At 36.1% G+C, this 17220-nt stretch overlaps 2 protein-coding genes across 2 annotated transcripts in view; one reads left to right on the top strand and one right to left on the bottom strand.

Annotated features, from left to right (window-relative positions):
• The first annotated feature begins 1442 nt into the window (after nt 1-1442).
• LOC130817368 (5'-adenylylsulfate reductase-like 7) lies at nt 1443-7138 on the top strand. Its single transcript, XM_057683030.1, has 4 exons — nt 1443-1973; nt 4397-4578; nt 4833-4957; nt 5574-7138. The coding sequence occupies exons 1-4, from the start codon at nt 1773-1775 to the stop codon at nt 6002-6004; spliced, it is 939 nt and encodes a 312-aa protein (XP_057539013.1). The 5' UTR covers nt 1443-1772; the 3' UTR covers nt 6005-7138.
• Nucleotides 6781-17220, bottom strand: part of LOC130817367 (calpain-type cysteine protease DEK1) — a 25630-nt gene continuing 15190 nt past the window's right edge. Inside the window, exons 19-30 of the mRNA XM_057683029.1 lie at nt 16193-16683; nt 15715-16012; nt 15173-15492; nt 12926-13277; nt 11583-11903; nt 11394-11498; nt 11171-11299; nt 8472-8852; nt 8215-8352; nt 7828-8064; nt 7291-7747; nt 6781-7212 (exon numbers count right to left, since the gene is read on the bottom strand). Coding sequence (XP_057539012.1) covers nt 7442-7747; nt 7828-8064; nt 8215-8352; nt 8472-8852; nt 11171-11299; nt 11394-11498; nt 11583-11903; nt 12926-13277; nt 15173-15492; nt 15715-16012; nt 16193-16683 — 3078 coding nt within the window. The 3' untranslated portion in view covers nt 6781-7212; nt 7291-7441. The remainder of the gene's footprint in view (nt 7213-7290; nt 7748-7827; nt 8065-8214; nt 8353-8471; nt 8853-11170; nt 11300-11393; nt 11499-11582; nt 11904-12925; nt 13278-15172; nt 15493-15714; nt 16013-16192; nt 16684-17220) is intronic.

The following is a 17220-nucleotide window of genomic DNA, read 5'->3' as shown; positions in this document are numbered from 1 at the left end:
AATAAATTAATTTCCACTTGATCATTGAAAATAAATTATTTGCTGAAATTTAATTAATTATTACTTTTATTTATTTTTAAACAAATTCATCTGTGAAATTATTTTTAGTGGATAATAGTATTATTACATAATAATATTTACATAATTTAAAATTTTTTTTTTAATAAATTTTTATTTAAAATTAGAGCTAAATTAGGTAAAGTATTTAGGAAAAATAATCTAGAATAATCTAATAATTTCATAATTTTCTTAGAATTATCTCAATGGATTATTGATTAACCATAAATCATCCTAACTTTAAGCGGTATTTGCCAGATTAAACTTGGATAATCCGATGACCTACTATAGTATATAATTCACCAAAAAAAATAAACTGAAAAATTAATGTAAAATTAGAGAAAAATTTAAATAATTTATATAAAAATTCTAAATAATAAAAACAAATCATAATTATTTTTTAACATTTTTTAACAATTTTTTTGACATTTTATTTTAATTTATCTTTTTTAAAAAAAAAAACTTTTTATAGCAAGTCATCAGATTACCGGGTTTACTCTAGAAAAATACCCTCCAAAGTTGGAATTATTTATGGTAAATCAATAGATGAGATTATTATAGGAAAATCATGAAAAGATTGGATTATTCTAGATAATTTTTCCAAATATTTATATAATTTATTATAGCAATTTTGTATTCATAACTTAAAAATTAATATATTTAATTGAACGAAAAAGTGGCGTATTCGATAAATAATTTTTTTAAAAATTAGTATTTAGTTTTTGCTTTAAAACGTCACGTATTTTATAAATTTAACCACAATAACATATACTAGCATTATTTTCTAAAGTTGTATTTTTCATTAGATTAATTGTAACAAGGTAATGTGAGTAAGGGTAATAAGGTAAAAAATTCATAATAGAAATAGAAATGGGATTAACAGAGTGACTTAACCCTATTTGGAAATGAGACTAATAGGAAAAATAGGAGGGAGATATTTAATATAGTAAACCTGTGATTATTTGTGATGATCTTCAAAGCTTTTTTTGTAAGTCAAGTAGTTAGGTATAAATAGTTGAGTTTATTTTTAGCAATTATAACGGATATGTGGATTTATAAACCACTACCACCCCAACCCTGAACCACCATAGCTCCACCAGATCAAATATGCTGAGAGCAAATATATACAAAAAAAATAAGAATATCAAAAAATAATCAATATGTGAGATTAGTCATAGGAAATGAGTTAAATATTTGAATTATTTTAAGCAATTTTTCCTAAATTTTGTTCTATCAAAATTCTTGTATGAAATGATCTCACCGTAAAATATATCTTATCTTTAAGTTTAAATAGTTTAATAATAGAAACTTTTTAGCATAATAAGTCTTTAATATGGACTTGTCCGGTTATTTTTTTTATCATGAATAAAATACGTGTATGATTAGTTGTGAAACGCGACAGAGTGTCCGGTGTGTGTTCCAACTTGAAAGAGGTTCATATTGTGATACAGATACGGCACCGAGAAGAGAGTGACCCTCAAATAAACGCCCAAATATAAACCCTAAAATCAAACATTCGAACGCAATCCCCAATCCCCATCAACGATCAATCCAAATTCAAATCCAAATTTAAATTCGAATTCGAAAATTCGGATATCCACTTGTTCACGATTCAGATACAGAAGAGACTCATCATAATTTTTCTTCTGGGTAGGGTAAAAATCGGAAGGAAGAAAGGAAGGAAAGAACTGCAACTTAAATTTGTTGGATTTGTAATGAAGGGGTATTCGCATCACGACCACGGCGTGATGGTATTGTTCATCGTGATGTGTTTATTGACGCCTTCGTTGGCTGAAACAGTTGATTCTCCTCTTGCATCAATCCGTCATCGTTATTGTCCAACCAACAGCAATACCTTTTTCTACGATCTTCACCGACTTTGTCCTCTTCAGATCCCATCCTCTCTTCCTATTCAGGTATACTTTTTTTCCTTTTTAGGTTTGTTTCCGAAGCATTGAAATTATGATCTGAGGAGCGAAGTTATTGGGAGGCTTATGAGTTTTTTATTTGTTATGGTTAGAGGCTGATTATTTAGGGTTTTGTCATTAAATAATCAATGTTTACCCACACAATCAAAGCATGAGCAATTGCGAAGTTTATGGACAGGAATGATTAATTGGAGATGAAGAAGAATGGGAAAGAACAAATCCATTTGGGATGTTGGAAAATTCTTTTTCATAAGAATATAAAACCTTCAGAAACAAGAAAAGTCAATTGCACTGGGGATTGTAGTCTTAGAGATTACAAGAATCTCTCACTAATTCCGCAACTATTTGTAATGAGAACTCACCAAACCCTAACTTTGTGGCTCTCAAGTCCCAACCCTCCTTACATTATGCTCGATTGAGCGAGACTTCTTTGTGTACTAAATAAACCTAAGTTTATTTTCTTAAGAAACGGGCGAATAGGGGCTTGTGATTGAGCACGAGCAAGGCCCAAGTATGCTCACCGGATCACATCAGATGCTCGGCCTTGCATTCCAGATGTCCGCCGTGTTTGAGCAGTGATTATGCCTGCCCAAGTAAGCGCTCCAGCCAATAGCTCACCAGCTTTTGTGGAGCTGCCTGCTCTGTACTGGTGCTCATCCGAGAATAAGTAGCTCCAAAACTCCTTTCTTCAAAGCAGCTCGTTCGAGCTTGGGAAACTAGCACTACAAGTGGCCCTAGCACAACATCGGCAACATCAAGCAGATCAACATGTTTTTATGCATCATCCACACAACATAAATGCGCACCCTCATTCACCAACATATACAAGCCGCCATTATCAACATCCAAGATGTAATTATTGAGTCACAGTCACAACTGAATCATGGAGGATTATGAATTATTTATTCTTCTCCTAACACTAGGAATATAGTTTTGTTATACAAGCCACCATGATAATATCCAAGTGTTAATTATCGAGTCAAAATCACAAATGATTTAATGCTTATCCATTTTAACATATGTGTTTGAGATACTCTATTTCCCTACAATAATGGGTACGAATGTTAGAAATATAGGGAGCGTAGGAAAAAAACAAAAGAAAAATAGAAGTGTGTGTAGGTGGAGATGAACATTTGGGCAAAAGCAAAGAGATACAATTCGATACAAATATATAGAAAGGAATTAGGTGTTGTAGACGTTAGTATGTTAGCATGGACTGATCTTACTACTCAGATGAAGGTGATATGAGTGCATTGGTCTTGTCGTGTGCAACGCCAACAAAAAATGACTGTAGGTCGAGTGAAGATTACACAAGTCAATTAAATGAAGAAGCATAATTATTGATGACCTCTTATGTTGATTTGTTTTTGTCAACGTAGCCGGCCTTATATCTTGGGATTAATGCTTTGGCATTGATAAGTTTGTGATATTTTGTGACAAGGCTTGTGAGGATCCTTTTTTTCTTATGTATGAAACCCTTGAACATGGTTATGAACCTTGTTGCACATTGATCAATTGGATGACTTTGGCATGCTTTTGTTTTTAGGTTTTGCCAAATGATGATGATTATTTCCTCCTCGCCCTAGTGATTTTATGTGGACTAATATTTCCTTTGCATATTGGTTCTTGGTAGTGTATTAATGGATTTCCATGATTGGTTGTACATATAGTGTGTGTGCTTTCAGGAGTATCATGAGGTTCTATGGTAAAGGGTGTTTTTGCATCAAACATTTTTTGTGTCCCGATTGAGTTCAAATTTCGTTTTGTTTACTTGTGTGGCATTTTTTTTTGTTCTAACATCCGTTTATTCATGCCTTTTTTGGCTATTCTGTTTAAACTTTAAACCTAAACCATTTCTCTTTTAAATCTTATTTCAGTTGCCGCTACTGTTCCATCAATTTCTTTGACTTCACAAACTTACTACTTTATACTATCAGTCCATAAACCAACGTCCACTTAGGTTTTGACGTGCATGCAAAGAGTTTTTAGTTGCGCAAGAGTAGGTGTTTTTGTTAGGTGGCATAAAAGTGAGAATAAGAAAATGGAGCTAGAGTTAGTTTGTTGGGGGCATGGAGTAAGTGCAGCAGAAATTTTGTTTGAGGGATCCATATCCTGTGCCTTTGATAGGGGGAAATTCCATTAAACTTAATTCGGAGTTTTTCATTGTGTCATCCAAAAGATCGTGCAAAATATCGTCCACATCACGATATAGTTTTTTAATCATATCACAAGCACTACCGCTATCGCAACCAAAATATCATTTTTGCACTATTTTCCAAAAAAGATTCAAGAAGTTTATTTGAGCTTTAGAGGGATTGCATTGCTACTTTCAAGTCTTTCCAATTTTGTTTGGCTTGATGGTTTAGTAAGGAAATATTTGACACCACTTGACTCCCTTTGTTTTCTTGCAGATGGATGGAGAGTCATTTGAAAAAGTTTTACGAAATACACCAAAGGATGTATTTACTGCTGTTCTCTTTTATGATTCTGAATCTCCATTTTCAAGTAGCATGAGATCAAAGTTTGATATTCTGAGTTCCATGTTCCCACAAGTTGGCCATATAGCTGTTGAACAATCAATGGTCATGCCAAGGTGAGAAAATGCTGTGTGGTGCTGTAGTTTACTCTGCAATCAGCTGTTTGATTGAATTGATGAACTCGGAATACTTTTTGTTGCTTTGTGATGCTGCCTAGGTCTCATTGTAGAGGAGTTTATTGCTTTCCAATCTGTCTATGGTCTTGTATGTCTTAGGTCTAAGCAGCTCTGGAAAATAGCTGTTTTTAACACTTTGAGTAGGCCCATTGCATGCCCATTTTGCTTATCTGTTTGATGTTTGATATTTGCAGTTTGTTCTCCAGATTCGGGATCCATAGTTTACCAGGACTCTTCATTGTGAGCCATGCTGCAGAGATACGCTATTATGGCCCCAAGGAGCTTCATTTGCTAGCACACTTTTACAAGAGATGTACTGGTACTGCATACTACATACGAATTTTAATATTTTATACTCTGTTTATAATTGCTATAGCCTGCATGCTTCCTATCAAGAAACTACTTGGAAAGTGATTAAGTACTTCATATGATGGTGTGTTTTTATGGTGAAAGTTTTGCATTAAAAATCTAAATTGACACCTATATCGTTTCTTATATGCTTTTGCTAAAAAGGATTCGTATCTTGGATGCGATGGATTATATTAACATATATTTAACTGCATCTGACTTCCATAACCTTCTTGTTCTGCAATATGAAGATATTATATTCACAATTCATCCCTTGTTTCTCAATCTCCATAATGTCATTCGCAATTTCCTTTGGAATTGGGCTTTGCTACTTTGTCCTTATAGATTTGTTGCAATTGACTTTTTGGTGGTTTATAAAGTTTAGTTTGAGAAAAGAATGTCATAACATTGCCAATTTAAGAAGTGTAGCAAAATGAATGGGGCATCTCAACTCTCAAAATGAAAAATGTAATAACGTTCATGGGACGGGTGGAGCATATACTTATGAGGACTTATTTCTGTAATTTGATAACCTTTTCGTTGCTGTTGGTCATTTTATGTTATAATTTCTTCTCCCTTGTGATCAGGATTTGACCCTGTAGATTACCATTTCCATCATGACGCCACTTCCACAATGAATCATTCGTTGGTGCTTCAACCATGGTATCAGTTATCTCCCAGAGAAATCATAGTGAAAGAACCATACTTGGTGTTTTCCTTTCTCTTTCTTGCTTTGCGGGGTTTCCTTTATTTTTTCCCAGGCATGTGGCATCATGTTGCAGCTTTATGGATGTTATGCAAGTCCCAATTCAATTTGGGAATTTTGGGTGAGTCGAATCAGTTGTTGGGCCGTGTTGTTCTCATGATGGATGTTAAGAGAGTGTGGAGCAAACTTAAGCTCTGGAAGACTGGAAATTTTCAAAAACGGGCTAGAAATGCACGCGTGTGGGCTTCTTTGGCTTCTGTTTCCTTGGGCGAATCATCTTCCGCAAGGCCATCATCCGCAGTTGAGTCTTAGATCGTCTGGAAAGCCTTTCTTCAACCAGTAGGATACCTACCTCGATGTTGAAGGACACTACAACAGAGGGGCAGAGACTGTTTTCACCATTTCTTCTTCCAGTAGTTTCTAAACTGAAGCTATATAATCTTTGAAGGCTGAGAGTCTATTGTAGCAGTGATCATGTAAATTTAATATAATTCTCTTTTTTTTTTCTTTTTTTTCTTTTCCTTGTTTGTAGATTAGCTTTTTACTTGGAGCTCATGAATGATTAGCAACTTACTCATAACTAATTGTGGTTGATTTGTTATTACGTTGCTCTCTTTTTTGCAAATCGTAAGTACATTGTAACGTGGAGTTTGAATGCTACTTGGGCCGCAAGATCCCAAACGTTTCGACCGTTTTGCTGTATGTATTTGCTATTTGGGTGAAGTTTCCCCAAGTTATATGGTCTAATAAATTTTTTTTTGCCTCACGATTCGTAGGAGGTATCATCACACCACAGTAATTATTATAAGCTCATAACTCATTACAGAGAGCCTGCCTTGTCCTCCAATTCAATCCTTGCACCATTTTGAAGTTGGTTTGTTACATATATTGCTGTAATTACTCTGGTGATTAAACGAGTACATGCGCCATGTAGTTACTATTTTAGTTTATTTTTTAAATTTTTTTCGATTTTCCCTTTTGCATATTGGGCCGGTCCAAAAGTAAACAGTCTTTTTGAGAGATTGTCTCTCTTGACAATTTGTGAAGAAAGAAGTAATACAAATAATATTTTTACTATGTAACTTGTGTTTACAAAAGTAATACACATCAAATTTCATTTATATTAAGGATAAGAAGATGAAATTTGTACAAAATTGGCTATGGACAATGAATAAAGGCATCTACAGCTGACTATGGACTATATAAACAATGATTTGAGCAGCCAGCAGGTCTAGGAGCTTTCTAAAGCTGTAAAGCGAACAACGATTTCATGATACTTTTAACAAACTACATCTACTTACAATTTCTCTTGCCTATCTATTTACCCTTTAACCTCGCTTCATTTACAAGAACTCATGTACATAACAATCCTCCGAGAATGCGCCATGTGCTAGCTTTCTTGTCAACATGAGGAAGCCACATACTGGAGTCGCTGATCGTTTACCTCATCCACTTCAGACAGCTAGCTGGTAAAAATCGATTTTCATGATGATGCTATGGCCAACAGCTGATCCTTGAAACTGTTCATGGATATTCATTAGGTATCTTTTAAACGACCAGTCAGAATATATATGAAGGGAAAAGATCAAAAAGTATACCTTGTTTCTCCACACTGCTCCGCAATTTAATTGAACAGCCTGCACGAGCCAGAGACACCTTCAGGCTTCGTCACAATTCAGTTGGGTACTCGGAGGCAGCCAAAAATGCATGTTAACATGCCAGTATAAAACCATCCGACAAGACATTGTATCATAAGGGTTCCAGTGTTATTGATGCTTTTGTAAAAACAGAGAGAACAAATGGTGCTTCTTCTCCGGGCGCAATGGTTGTAGGTACGATAGTATAGCCTCTAGGATCTGGATCCAATACCATTTCGCAGGATATCTCACGGGAATTAACGTAATCAGTCCCACCAACGGATTCATGCAAGTAAATATTATAAGCAGCTCGTCGGCCACGAGTTTTGAGTATTCTCATTCCAATATAGAACATTGTTGAATTATGACTAGATTGATAATTTCTGAAACCAGCAGCAGTACGAGAGAAACTTACACCCTGCAAAAATAAAGAATGTCAGACGAATTAGACATACACATTTTCTAAGGACGTAAATAATGAACGGTCATCAACCATACCTGAGTTAGGGTAATAAAGACGTGTATTGGAACTGATGCATCTGTTCCAGCTGCTCTTAAGCGAAACTGAGGATTTTGATTCCAAGTATCATAATCTTGACAACCACCTGCACTATACCCCCGCCATTGACCATGGACGGAATACCGCATCTCTGGTGGGTACACACGGCATACATATATAGACCGAAAATGGATCTGAAACTCTTGCCAAGACATCCAGAATATACCTTCTTTTGACTGTTCAGGAAGTAAACAGATTTTGAAAATTTGCAAGGCATTAACAAAAAGTCTAAACTAAATATATAAGCTACAACTGTGATGTTCCAAATGTAAGTATGTAACTAAAGAAGCAATGAATTATTTATAATCACAGAAGCATAAACAAACCTGCGGAACATGCTTGAGCTTATGCTTCATTCTATCTGTCCACTCAGGCGACGAATCTGACCATGGTCCACTCCATTCAACCTCATTTGCCCATGGATTGCGGATCTGAACAAGTTTATGACTATCTACCTCTCTAACCTGCATCATTCAGGATCAATTATTTTCTAATAAAACAAAGATAACAATTGCAAAATGGCAGACAAAAAAAAAGCTTCTTAGGGAAAACAATGCATGGAAGAGTGACAAGAATCAATAACCTGCAATATTGAGTAAGCATGACCCTGCACGATGCCACTAGAAGAAACATGTACATCGGTACCAGATGGACTGCCAGCGCCTAGTAAAAAACCTTCCTGTTTAAAGCGCAGTAATTGAGACCACAATCTCCCACTTGCAAGATCAATCTGTGCTTGTGCACTTCTCATGTCAATCTCTTCACCAGCCCCCCCAGTGAGGTCTACCAAAGCATCCTGCACAAGTCCACCTTCTAATGCCTCATAGGAACCATGCAGCTTGGCATAGGCCTTCTCCAATATGGATACCCACAATTCATTTCCCTTACGACTTGTAGCAAATGCTGGCTTTCCAGGTGCTTCACAAGGAATCCAATCATCAACAACAACAGGAACCCATTCACCCTGAAGATCACACAATTGGGTATCTAAGGATGCAAAGTCCAAATGGATGCTCTAATAAAGCGTAAAGCTCAGAACCTTAATCTAACATTAAGGTTAATTAAACAATAAGTTGTGGGTTTCAACAATATTCAGAAGAGATCATTCACCAAAATATACAGGAGCAAAGAAAGCAGAAGTTAAGATTATTTCTATCAATCATGAGGCCTTTTCAACAGGTTTCTCTAAATAATTTCAAATTTTGGAAAGTGTCGTGATCATTCGATTTGAAGAGTGTAATTTTTGCATGCCATTCAAACATTTCAATTCAACTTATCTTCATCTGCTTTAAACCTTTCAGTTCCTTTTGATGAATATCGACATTAAAAAAGGAAATTATTTTTTTCAATTTGCAGTAAACTGTTGCAATCACTTCTATGTTTTATGTATTGAGAAACAAAGAACTTTTTTGCTTTCCTACTTATTATACAACAAATAACAAATTATCATCATATTCAATCCATTTTTCAATTCTTCCCAATTCAGAATAACTCAACAAGTTTTGGGATGCGTTGTTCAACCACATAAGACCTCCCCTCACCACCCACATAAAGTAGGACGGTTACTAGCCAATGCTTATCTCTAGCTGACTAGCTCTGCCCAAACCATTCAGGTTCACTCCAATTATTCCACACTTTATATACTATTTGAGCAGCTATCTAGATGTCACACCCGCAAACCAAGCAATTGAATGTTACCCATCACCCCTCTTTTGCAATCAATGGCACCCTAGCTAATTGTCAACATTTTCTAGGTGTGATTATACTATACAAGGTCATGTTTAATATAGGTATTTGTATACTAAAAACATGGCAATTATAGTCAAAGGCCCTCTGGGATGCACAATATTTCTTCTCACCATCACACAATGTACAAGACAAACATAACTTCAAGAGCAAATATTATGGTTGATAAGACTATTTGTATTTTTCATTCCATCCAAAATCAGGGTTACAGTCCTCGCTTATGACCTTCCCCTACATGCTTCGGCATAATGATCCCCCTGGCCTTTGATGCAAATTCCAGTAGATTAACTTCGACATCAAATGCTAAGCTTTATTCCTCAAAACACTGCTATGATTTTTGCAGTAAAAAGTACTGGAAATTTGCATAGTTAAGGCCATTTGTATTATGGTTGTGCATATGATGTTTGAATGAAGCAAGTGACATAAAAAAGCGGCAGAAAAGGTGGCGCCCACATAGGAACTTGGAAGCAACAAACACAGTTACATAGAATCAAGCGCTACCTACATAGCAATGCATACAGAGCCAAAAGCTGGCCGCAGGTGCTTCAATAGCTAGGCACCTAGGCTTGTATTGAACCCACCAAGGACATATAAAGTCGTTACAGCTTCAGAAGACTCGCAGGATTTTGCTAAATCCTTTTTAAGAGTAGATTTACATGTAAAACAAGAGGTATATTATGTTTTGGAAATCTTGTTTGGTAGGAGTTGCACATGGAGGTTACTGCTTTGTTATATGGTCTAGAAGTTGCATCAGTTGGGAGGTAAATATCAATGCCTTAATCATACTCAATTAAGGTCCATGAAGAACTTCTATGACAACACCCTCTCTCTTCTCTTCGGCTACACACAAGAGACACCGGTTCATGCTAAACACAATTTCAGAAGTAGCAAAAGAAGATACATAAAATACAATAGAGATACAAGGTTTTTCCAATTGGAAACAAGGTTCTGTGACCTGCTGCATTCTAATCAGTAGAAAAATATCAATTATCAAGAAAAAAACTTTCAACAAGAAACAAGCTTTTCTTGTGGGTAAGATTTAATAAAAGCATGTTCCAATAAACACCTTAGAAGTGCACACCCACTAACTTTAACTCTAAAGCTCACTAGGTGATGTCTTCTGTCGCCCCTCACCCCCGATCAAAATACATACATAGCCTTGTTCAAGTCCCAATTTACAGGTATAGAAAGTACTCTAAAATCAAAACACCAAGAGTAGTTAACAATTTATGACTACAAAGTATTACAGATAGAATACAGAAGCTAAAGTTTAAAAAGTTTCAATGATAATGGATTAAAAACACATTGTTCACACTTCACACATTAATTAAGTGAAATAAATATAAGGCCAAAAAAAGCAGAATCCAGCACAAACTAGTTCGACCAGTCAAAATACGATAATGTGGAAGTACTATGCGACCCCAAAATAGGATGACAAAAAGTAAGCAAAACTTAAAATATGGAAAAACATATTAGAAAAGAAAAAGATATCTTTCAACAATGACATTAACCTTCATATTTAAATTTATTAGTTACCTGAATACAAAAACGAACAGTGTATATTCCTTCCTCATTATATTCTGGAGTGATGATCACTTCCGATATCCGAGAGACCTCAGCTAGAACAGCAACAGCACTTAAAAACCAACAATCACCCAAGTGCCCCTACAAAGTTACATGATTAATGTGAGACCAGAAGACCTCAGTACATATTTCATACGAAACACGCAAACATAGGGATATGGCTACAGGATCAAACCTGGCAAACATCAGAAGGATTGGCCAGACCAGAAAATAAGCATGGAGGAGAATCTACTCGACTTTCCTTCACAATTTCCTTCGGCCTCATCCATTCAGAAACAACCTAGACAAATGGTGCTTGTTAGAGCATATTACTGACAAGGTGACATCATATCAGATAACAATAAAACATCTTATAGACATCAACCTGCAGCTTCACAGGGGGGTTATCTGCGTCCACAAACAATGATTGGTTGTTAGGGGGGAATTCTTCATCAGTAAAATGTTTTTCTCCTCTGGAAGCAATAGCCTCTTTAACAGCCATTTCCACAGATAACATCCGCCGATTAAGCTCCTCCTCAGTTTCCATCTTCGGTCTCCTAAATTTTCTAGAAAAAGAATCCACATCAAGCATCACACTCTCACGTCCAGATCTCCTTTTTCTCCCACTAGAATATTGTCCATCAAACTCTACATCATCCCTGTCATAGAGATCAACATCTGCAGGATCACTATCCCACTCATCAACCTACATAAGTCACACGAAACTTTTTCAGTAGTTGAACCTAGTTTTATATTTAGCAAAAAACAAACTGCAAGATTCAAAGTATTTGGTAAAGTCTTCATTCCACATTCACCATGGGTACCATTGTACACTCAGCACTCCCAACTTTATGAACTCACAAATAAAATTCATAAATAGAAACTAAACAGAAGTTCAAAGGTCAACACCTAAAATTAAAATAATGTTCGACACTCAAGAGTTGATTAGACTAGCAGTCTAGCACTGTTGCATGGGTCATAATGTTGAGCTTTCAGAAGAGACCAATGCAGAATGATGGGATAACTAAGATGTAAGAGTAGACATATTTTTAAAGGATAAATTTAAACTGAAGATATAAAAAAAGGTCATGGAGTCACAGATTTTAAAGATCAAATGAGAAAATTGTTGACAATAGTTTTGGCCATGTCATAGAAGACCAAAAAAATGCACCACTTGGAAAATTTAAAAGTGCAATTATTGAGAAGCTTAAAAGAAAAGGTAGGCCAACCTAGATAACAAAAGTATAAGTTGACATGAACTAGGATTTGCAGAATGTAACAATAGATAGGAATGAATGAAGGGGAATATATATAATGATCATTGAATTTGACATACTTGGTTGTAGATTAGTATCAACGCATACTCTTCGTTACCGACAATCTCTTACATCGATTTGTATTAATTCATGTAGTCAACCCCATCTTGTTGGAATAAAGGTTTGTCATTTTTGTTGTTTTGCACTCACAGCTAAGCTATGTCTGAGTGAATACTCCGTAATCAAGTAATCTGAATTTTGGTAATCAACATACCTGATCCGACACAACTCTTACCTCCATCTCAGATGCAATATAGCATATGCTTGAAACACTCACAATAACACAACATTTTGAAATAAAAAAAGTAATAAACTGAAAAATACCCAAAATCATACACCTAGAGTCCGGGACATGTACCAATATTCAACAATAAGAAAGTCTAATTAAGCAAAAGGCCATTAGAAAACACACCCTGGAAGGAGAATCTGCCCAATGCCAATTATCATCAAGATGATCAACCATATTGTAGTCAGGTAAACCCACATTTGCATGAAGAGAAGCAACCTCATCTTCACTCAAGCACCTTCCCCAGAGAAAAACATCCATTACATGCATTTTGGATTCAACTCCTTCACTATCAGATCTACCAAATGTGTCCATGTCCGTAGGTGGTTTAACACCAATCCAAACTTCTGTTCCTTGCTGCCAAATACCATTCAGTACTTGGAGCGGTAACTCATTCAGATACCCATCAAAACCACCATCAACAAAGCATGTTACTTCACCAATGTCAGCATCAATTGTCATAGTTATCATATGCCACCTGGAGAAGGGAGAAAAAAAGATGGTGAAACAGTTGCTATTGAAATTCAGTCTTCCAGTGGACCTCACAATATGAAATTAAAAGTTGTAAACCGTGACGCACAAAGAGTAAGGTAGCAATATGTCCCAGCAATGAGATTTATGTTCCCTCAATCACATTTTAGATAACTTTACTATTTGGATCTTCACTTTAAATAATATACTTAGACAATTAATAATAAGAATATATGAACACCCAATAAACTTGCTAATTTATAAAGAGGATCGTTTAGAATGATAACATGAAGCACGACTTCCTAATCATTGGGAATATATGCACGACTTCTAGGAATTGAGAAAAACCCCAGTTTCAAGACTTTTGGAGCGTTGCCGAGGAAAATTAAATTAGAATGATAACAAGATAAACTTCCTACTTGTCCTATCACCTGGGCAGCAGTCACAAAATATTTCAACAGCGGATGCTCTCAAAAGAAGGAATTTCTTTTTTGTCTTATAGTTGGCGCTTCAAAAAAGAGAGAATCTGGTAAACAATATCTCCTATTCTTCCCTTTTGGGTTCTACCAAATTCAGACTTATCCTTTACCTAGTTAGGATGAGCTGGGTTCAGCGTTCTTGGGTTAAAAATATTATTACCAGGAAAATGAGGATGACAAAAGAACAGCTTGGCAAATTGTGGAAGAAAACTCTATTGTTAACCTGGCGGTACACTTTCATAACCTTGGACTTGAGCCTTTTGTCATTAGCCTATTTTCAGATTTTTCAAGATCTTTTAAATCTTTTACTCCACAACTTTTTCCTTAGCCCTTTTTTTGACATCGGTGCTGCCCAAACATGTCTTTCTATTTTGAGCTCTTTAAATACTCATTAAAACTTAAAAATAAAATTGAATCAAGCCCAACGTAGAGCTTCACCTTAATTATCATACATCCACGATTATTTTAAACCACGCTTTTGGAAGCAAATTCTAGATTTGAAACAAATATGTAAAAATTAAATAATAAAAAGGAAGCAAGCCCAACATAAGGCTTGCCTTAATCATCAGTCAATCGACGATTAAGTTTTAAACCAGACATTTAAAAGCCAACCCTAGAATTGAACCATATAAGTAATTGAATTGAAGAAGCTCAACAAAGCATTTTCAATGAAAAGCACACAAAATCAAAGAAATACAATTATATAAAAGCAAACGATTCAGCCTACAAAGTAGCTAGAAAAGTGATTATTTCAATGTTGGGTCACATGAAACGTGATTGCTAAAAAGATGCAAGAATCCTATTTTAACTAAATACTTCCTTTGTTTTTTTTAATGGCAACACTTAAAAACTTTTACATTGTTTACAAGTTTTTCTTTGACTTTTCTTGGGTTGATTATATCAAACAAAAAATATAGTCACATGGAATCTTGTTAGATTTGTGAATTTGTCTCAACAAATAGCTTCAATAAATTTAATTTATATAATTTTTACTAATGTATGACTAGAGATGTAAGAGGTTAAAAATGTGATGTGGCATTCATGTTCTGAAAAGTGTATCCACTGAAAAGAAGCAGAGGATAGTTCATTCACTGGGAAATCTAAAAGCCAAAGCAGAAAAACTCGGACCCACACTTAGAGTCTAGTCAATGTGCTCATAAAAAAGGACGATAATGAAGCAGCTTTCCTGGTTTTCATTATTTATCCCAATATCCAGATATACATCTAACCCATAAGGCATAAGTCATGTTTTTCTGATAAAGGTGGATCAAAACCTTGTTACACGTGTAATCTCATTAATACATGCATACATATGTTTGCAAGCACGAGCCAATGTGCAGCTACACATGCAAACACACACACACACACACAAGCATCGATGCCTGTAAGGCTTTCCTGAAACAGCAAAGTTTAAAGGACAAACCTTCCATCTGCAATACATGTCCCACTGATGCTCCATTCTTTAGCGACAGCTGTTTGCCTGTCATTTTTTGCAATATATTTAAGTCCAACTTGACCTGCTTCGATACCTTGTTCAGATCCAGCCACCAGGAATTCCCAGCAGAGCTTCTTCTGAAATTCGGTACCTAAAAGGCAGACTGGCCCAGAATCTGGCTGTATCATCACCACAACTGAAAAGGTGACCTTCTGACTTTGGCACACACTTGGATCCACCTGTCCACAGTGTCTTCCACTTGCTCTAGGTTCATCATCAAGAACACAAACTGCTCCAGGGACTCCAGTCTGCCAATTGAAAACTCAGTTATTCAAATAACCTTCTCATCAATTTTAAAGCAAGAGGTCAATCCAGAAGCCTAAAGTCATAAACTCTTGCTATCTCCACAGTTTCAAATCACAAGCTTTCTAAAGAATCAAATAACTTGAAGTGACAACATGAATTTACTACCACCAGCAATTTTTTGAGTAAATCATAAGAGAAGCATTCATGAAACCAAACAAAATCACCTGGACGGCCCTGCGAGCTAACTGAGCAGCCCGAATGCGATATGCGATATTTGAAACCCTATCTCGTGCAAAGGAATTATCAAGAACAGAGTCACCACCAACAGCTCGCACAGCAGCAGCCAATGCAGCAGCATCTCGGCTTCCAGCATCAGGGATAGATGACAGAAGAGAAGCCTCTATCTCCTTCCATTTGCGCTCCTCCTTCTCCAAAAGGGCCTTCCTCCTCTCTTTGCCACGCCCCTCTTCTTCACGTCGTTGCAAAAAGATTTCTTCTTCCATTTCTTTTTCTCTCAGATAGCTAGAAAGTTGTACCAGAGTCAGAAAAGCAGAAGGCAACAAATGACAGCACTGTTTATAAATGTCAAAGTACTACTAAACCACCATTCTTGAATAAGTTCAAGAGAGGTAGCACAATCAGCAAATCAGAAGACAACGAATTACAGCATTGTTTATGAACTTCAATGTCATCCTAACCTACCTCTCTTGAATAAGCTCAAACTGGCGTCGATCCTCAGGCATCCATTTCTTTATTTTTTTGGCACTCAAATCTGAGCATCCAATACTATCAAGGAAGAGTCGCAGGCGAACCTCATCCTGAACCCGCTCTGCCTTTGCGGTCAGTCCAAGTAGAAGGAGAAGATAGCCACCAAACTTATCCCACATACACACCCATTCAGTATCAATTGCCTCCTCCAAAGCTAAAATGCGAGCATGAGCACACAACTCTCTCTGTCCCAAATCACCAGTAGATTCACACTGGAAACTTAGACAACTTTTGAATCTGCCTAAAAAAGAACCCACAGCCAATTCCTCATTTCTCAAACGATCTCTCAACTTCATGACATCGGCCCTTGGGAGCACAAAGTTCCCAGCCCTATCACGCATAACAGTAGGATCACCAACTAAGAGAGCAGCTGAGCTAGCAGACCTTTGTGGAGCAGAGTAAGTCCCTGAAATCGCATTTCTGGTCTGCACATCCAATTTTAAATTTAGCCAATCAGATAATTGTTAGGGTTTGTTTTTCTAACAAATAAGAATAAAAATACAAGGATCAAACACAAATATTTGAAGAATAGAAAGTTGTAATAGTTACAAATCAGACCAGTACAAGGGAAGATAATCATCATAATTTATCAACAATTTTAACGGGTGAATCGCTGCCTATCATCCACTTCCGTTAGAGGCTATACCGAGAATGTCTCATATAGAAGACGAAATGGATGGGGGAGAGAAGAAAATTAGACAAGAGAAAATAGAGTCTCATGGTAGACGGAAAGGAACAAGATTGAAGAAGGGAAATGGAGTGACAGAGGAGATAGAGAGAAAGAGAAGAATGAATGACTTGCATATCAGTAAACCAAAATTAAAAAAAACACTAAACCACTAAAAGTGATTAACTATTCCGTTTTAATTTTGCCGAAATCGCCCAAAAGATATTTTTTTAATTTGATTTCCCGAACGCATTTCCGCTTCTTTTCAGAAATAATATCGAAAAACACAAAACGA

The sequence above is a fragment of the Amaranthus tricolor genome, chromosome 7 (assembly GCF_026212465.1).
Source record: "Amaranthus tricolor cultivar Red isolate AtriRed21 chromosome 7, ASM2621246v1, whole genome shotgun sequence".
NCBI classification, from domain to species: domain Eukaryota; kingdom Viridiplantae; phylum Streptophyta; class Magnoliopsida; order Caryophyllales; family Amaranthaceae; genus Amaranthus; species Amaranthus tricolor.
This window is presented reverse-complemented; position numbering and strand designations above follow the sequence as displayed.

Coding starts and splice junctions, on each gene's coding strand:
- LOC130817368 (XM_057683030.1), top strand. CDS start 1,773: ATGAAGGGGTATTCGCATCACGACCACGGCGTGATGGTATTGTTCATC. Junction 1,974..4,396: donor CATCCTCTCTTCCTATTCAG/GTATACTTTTTT, acceptor GTTTTCTTGCAG/ATGGATGGAGAGTCATTTGA. Junction 4,958..5,573: donor CTTTTACAAGAGATGTACTG/GTACTGCATACT, acceptor CCTTGTGATCAG/GATTTGACCCTGTAGATTAC.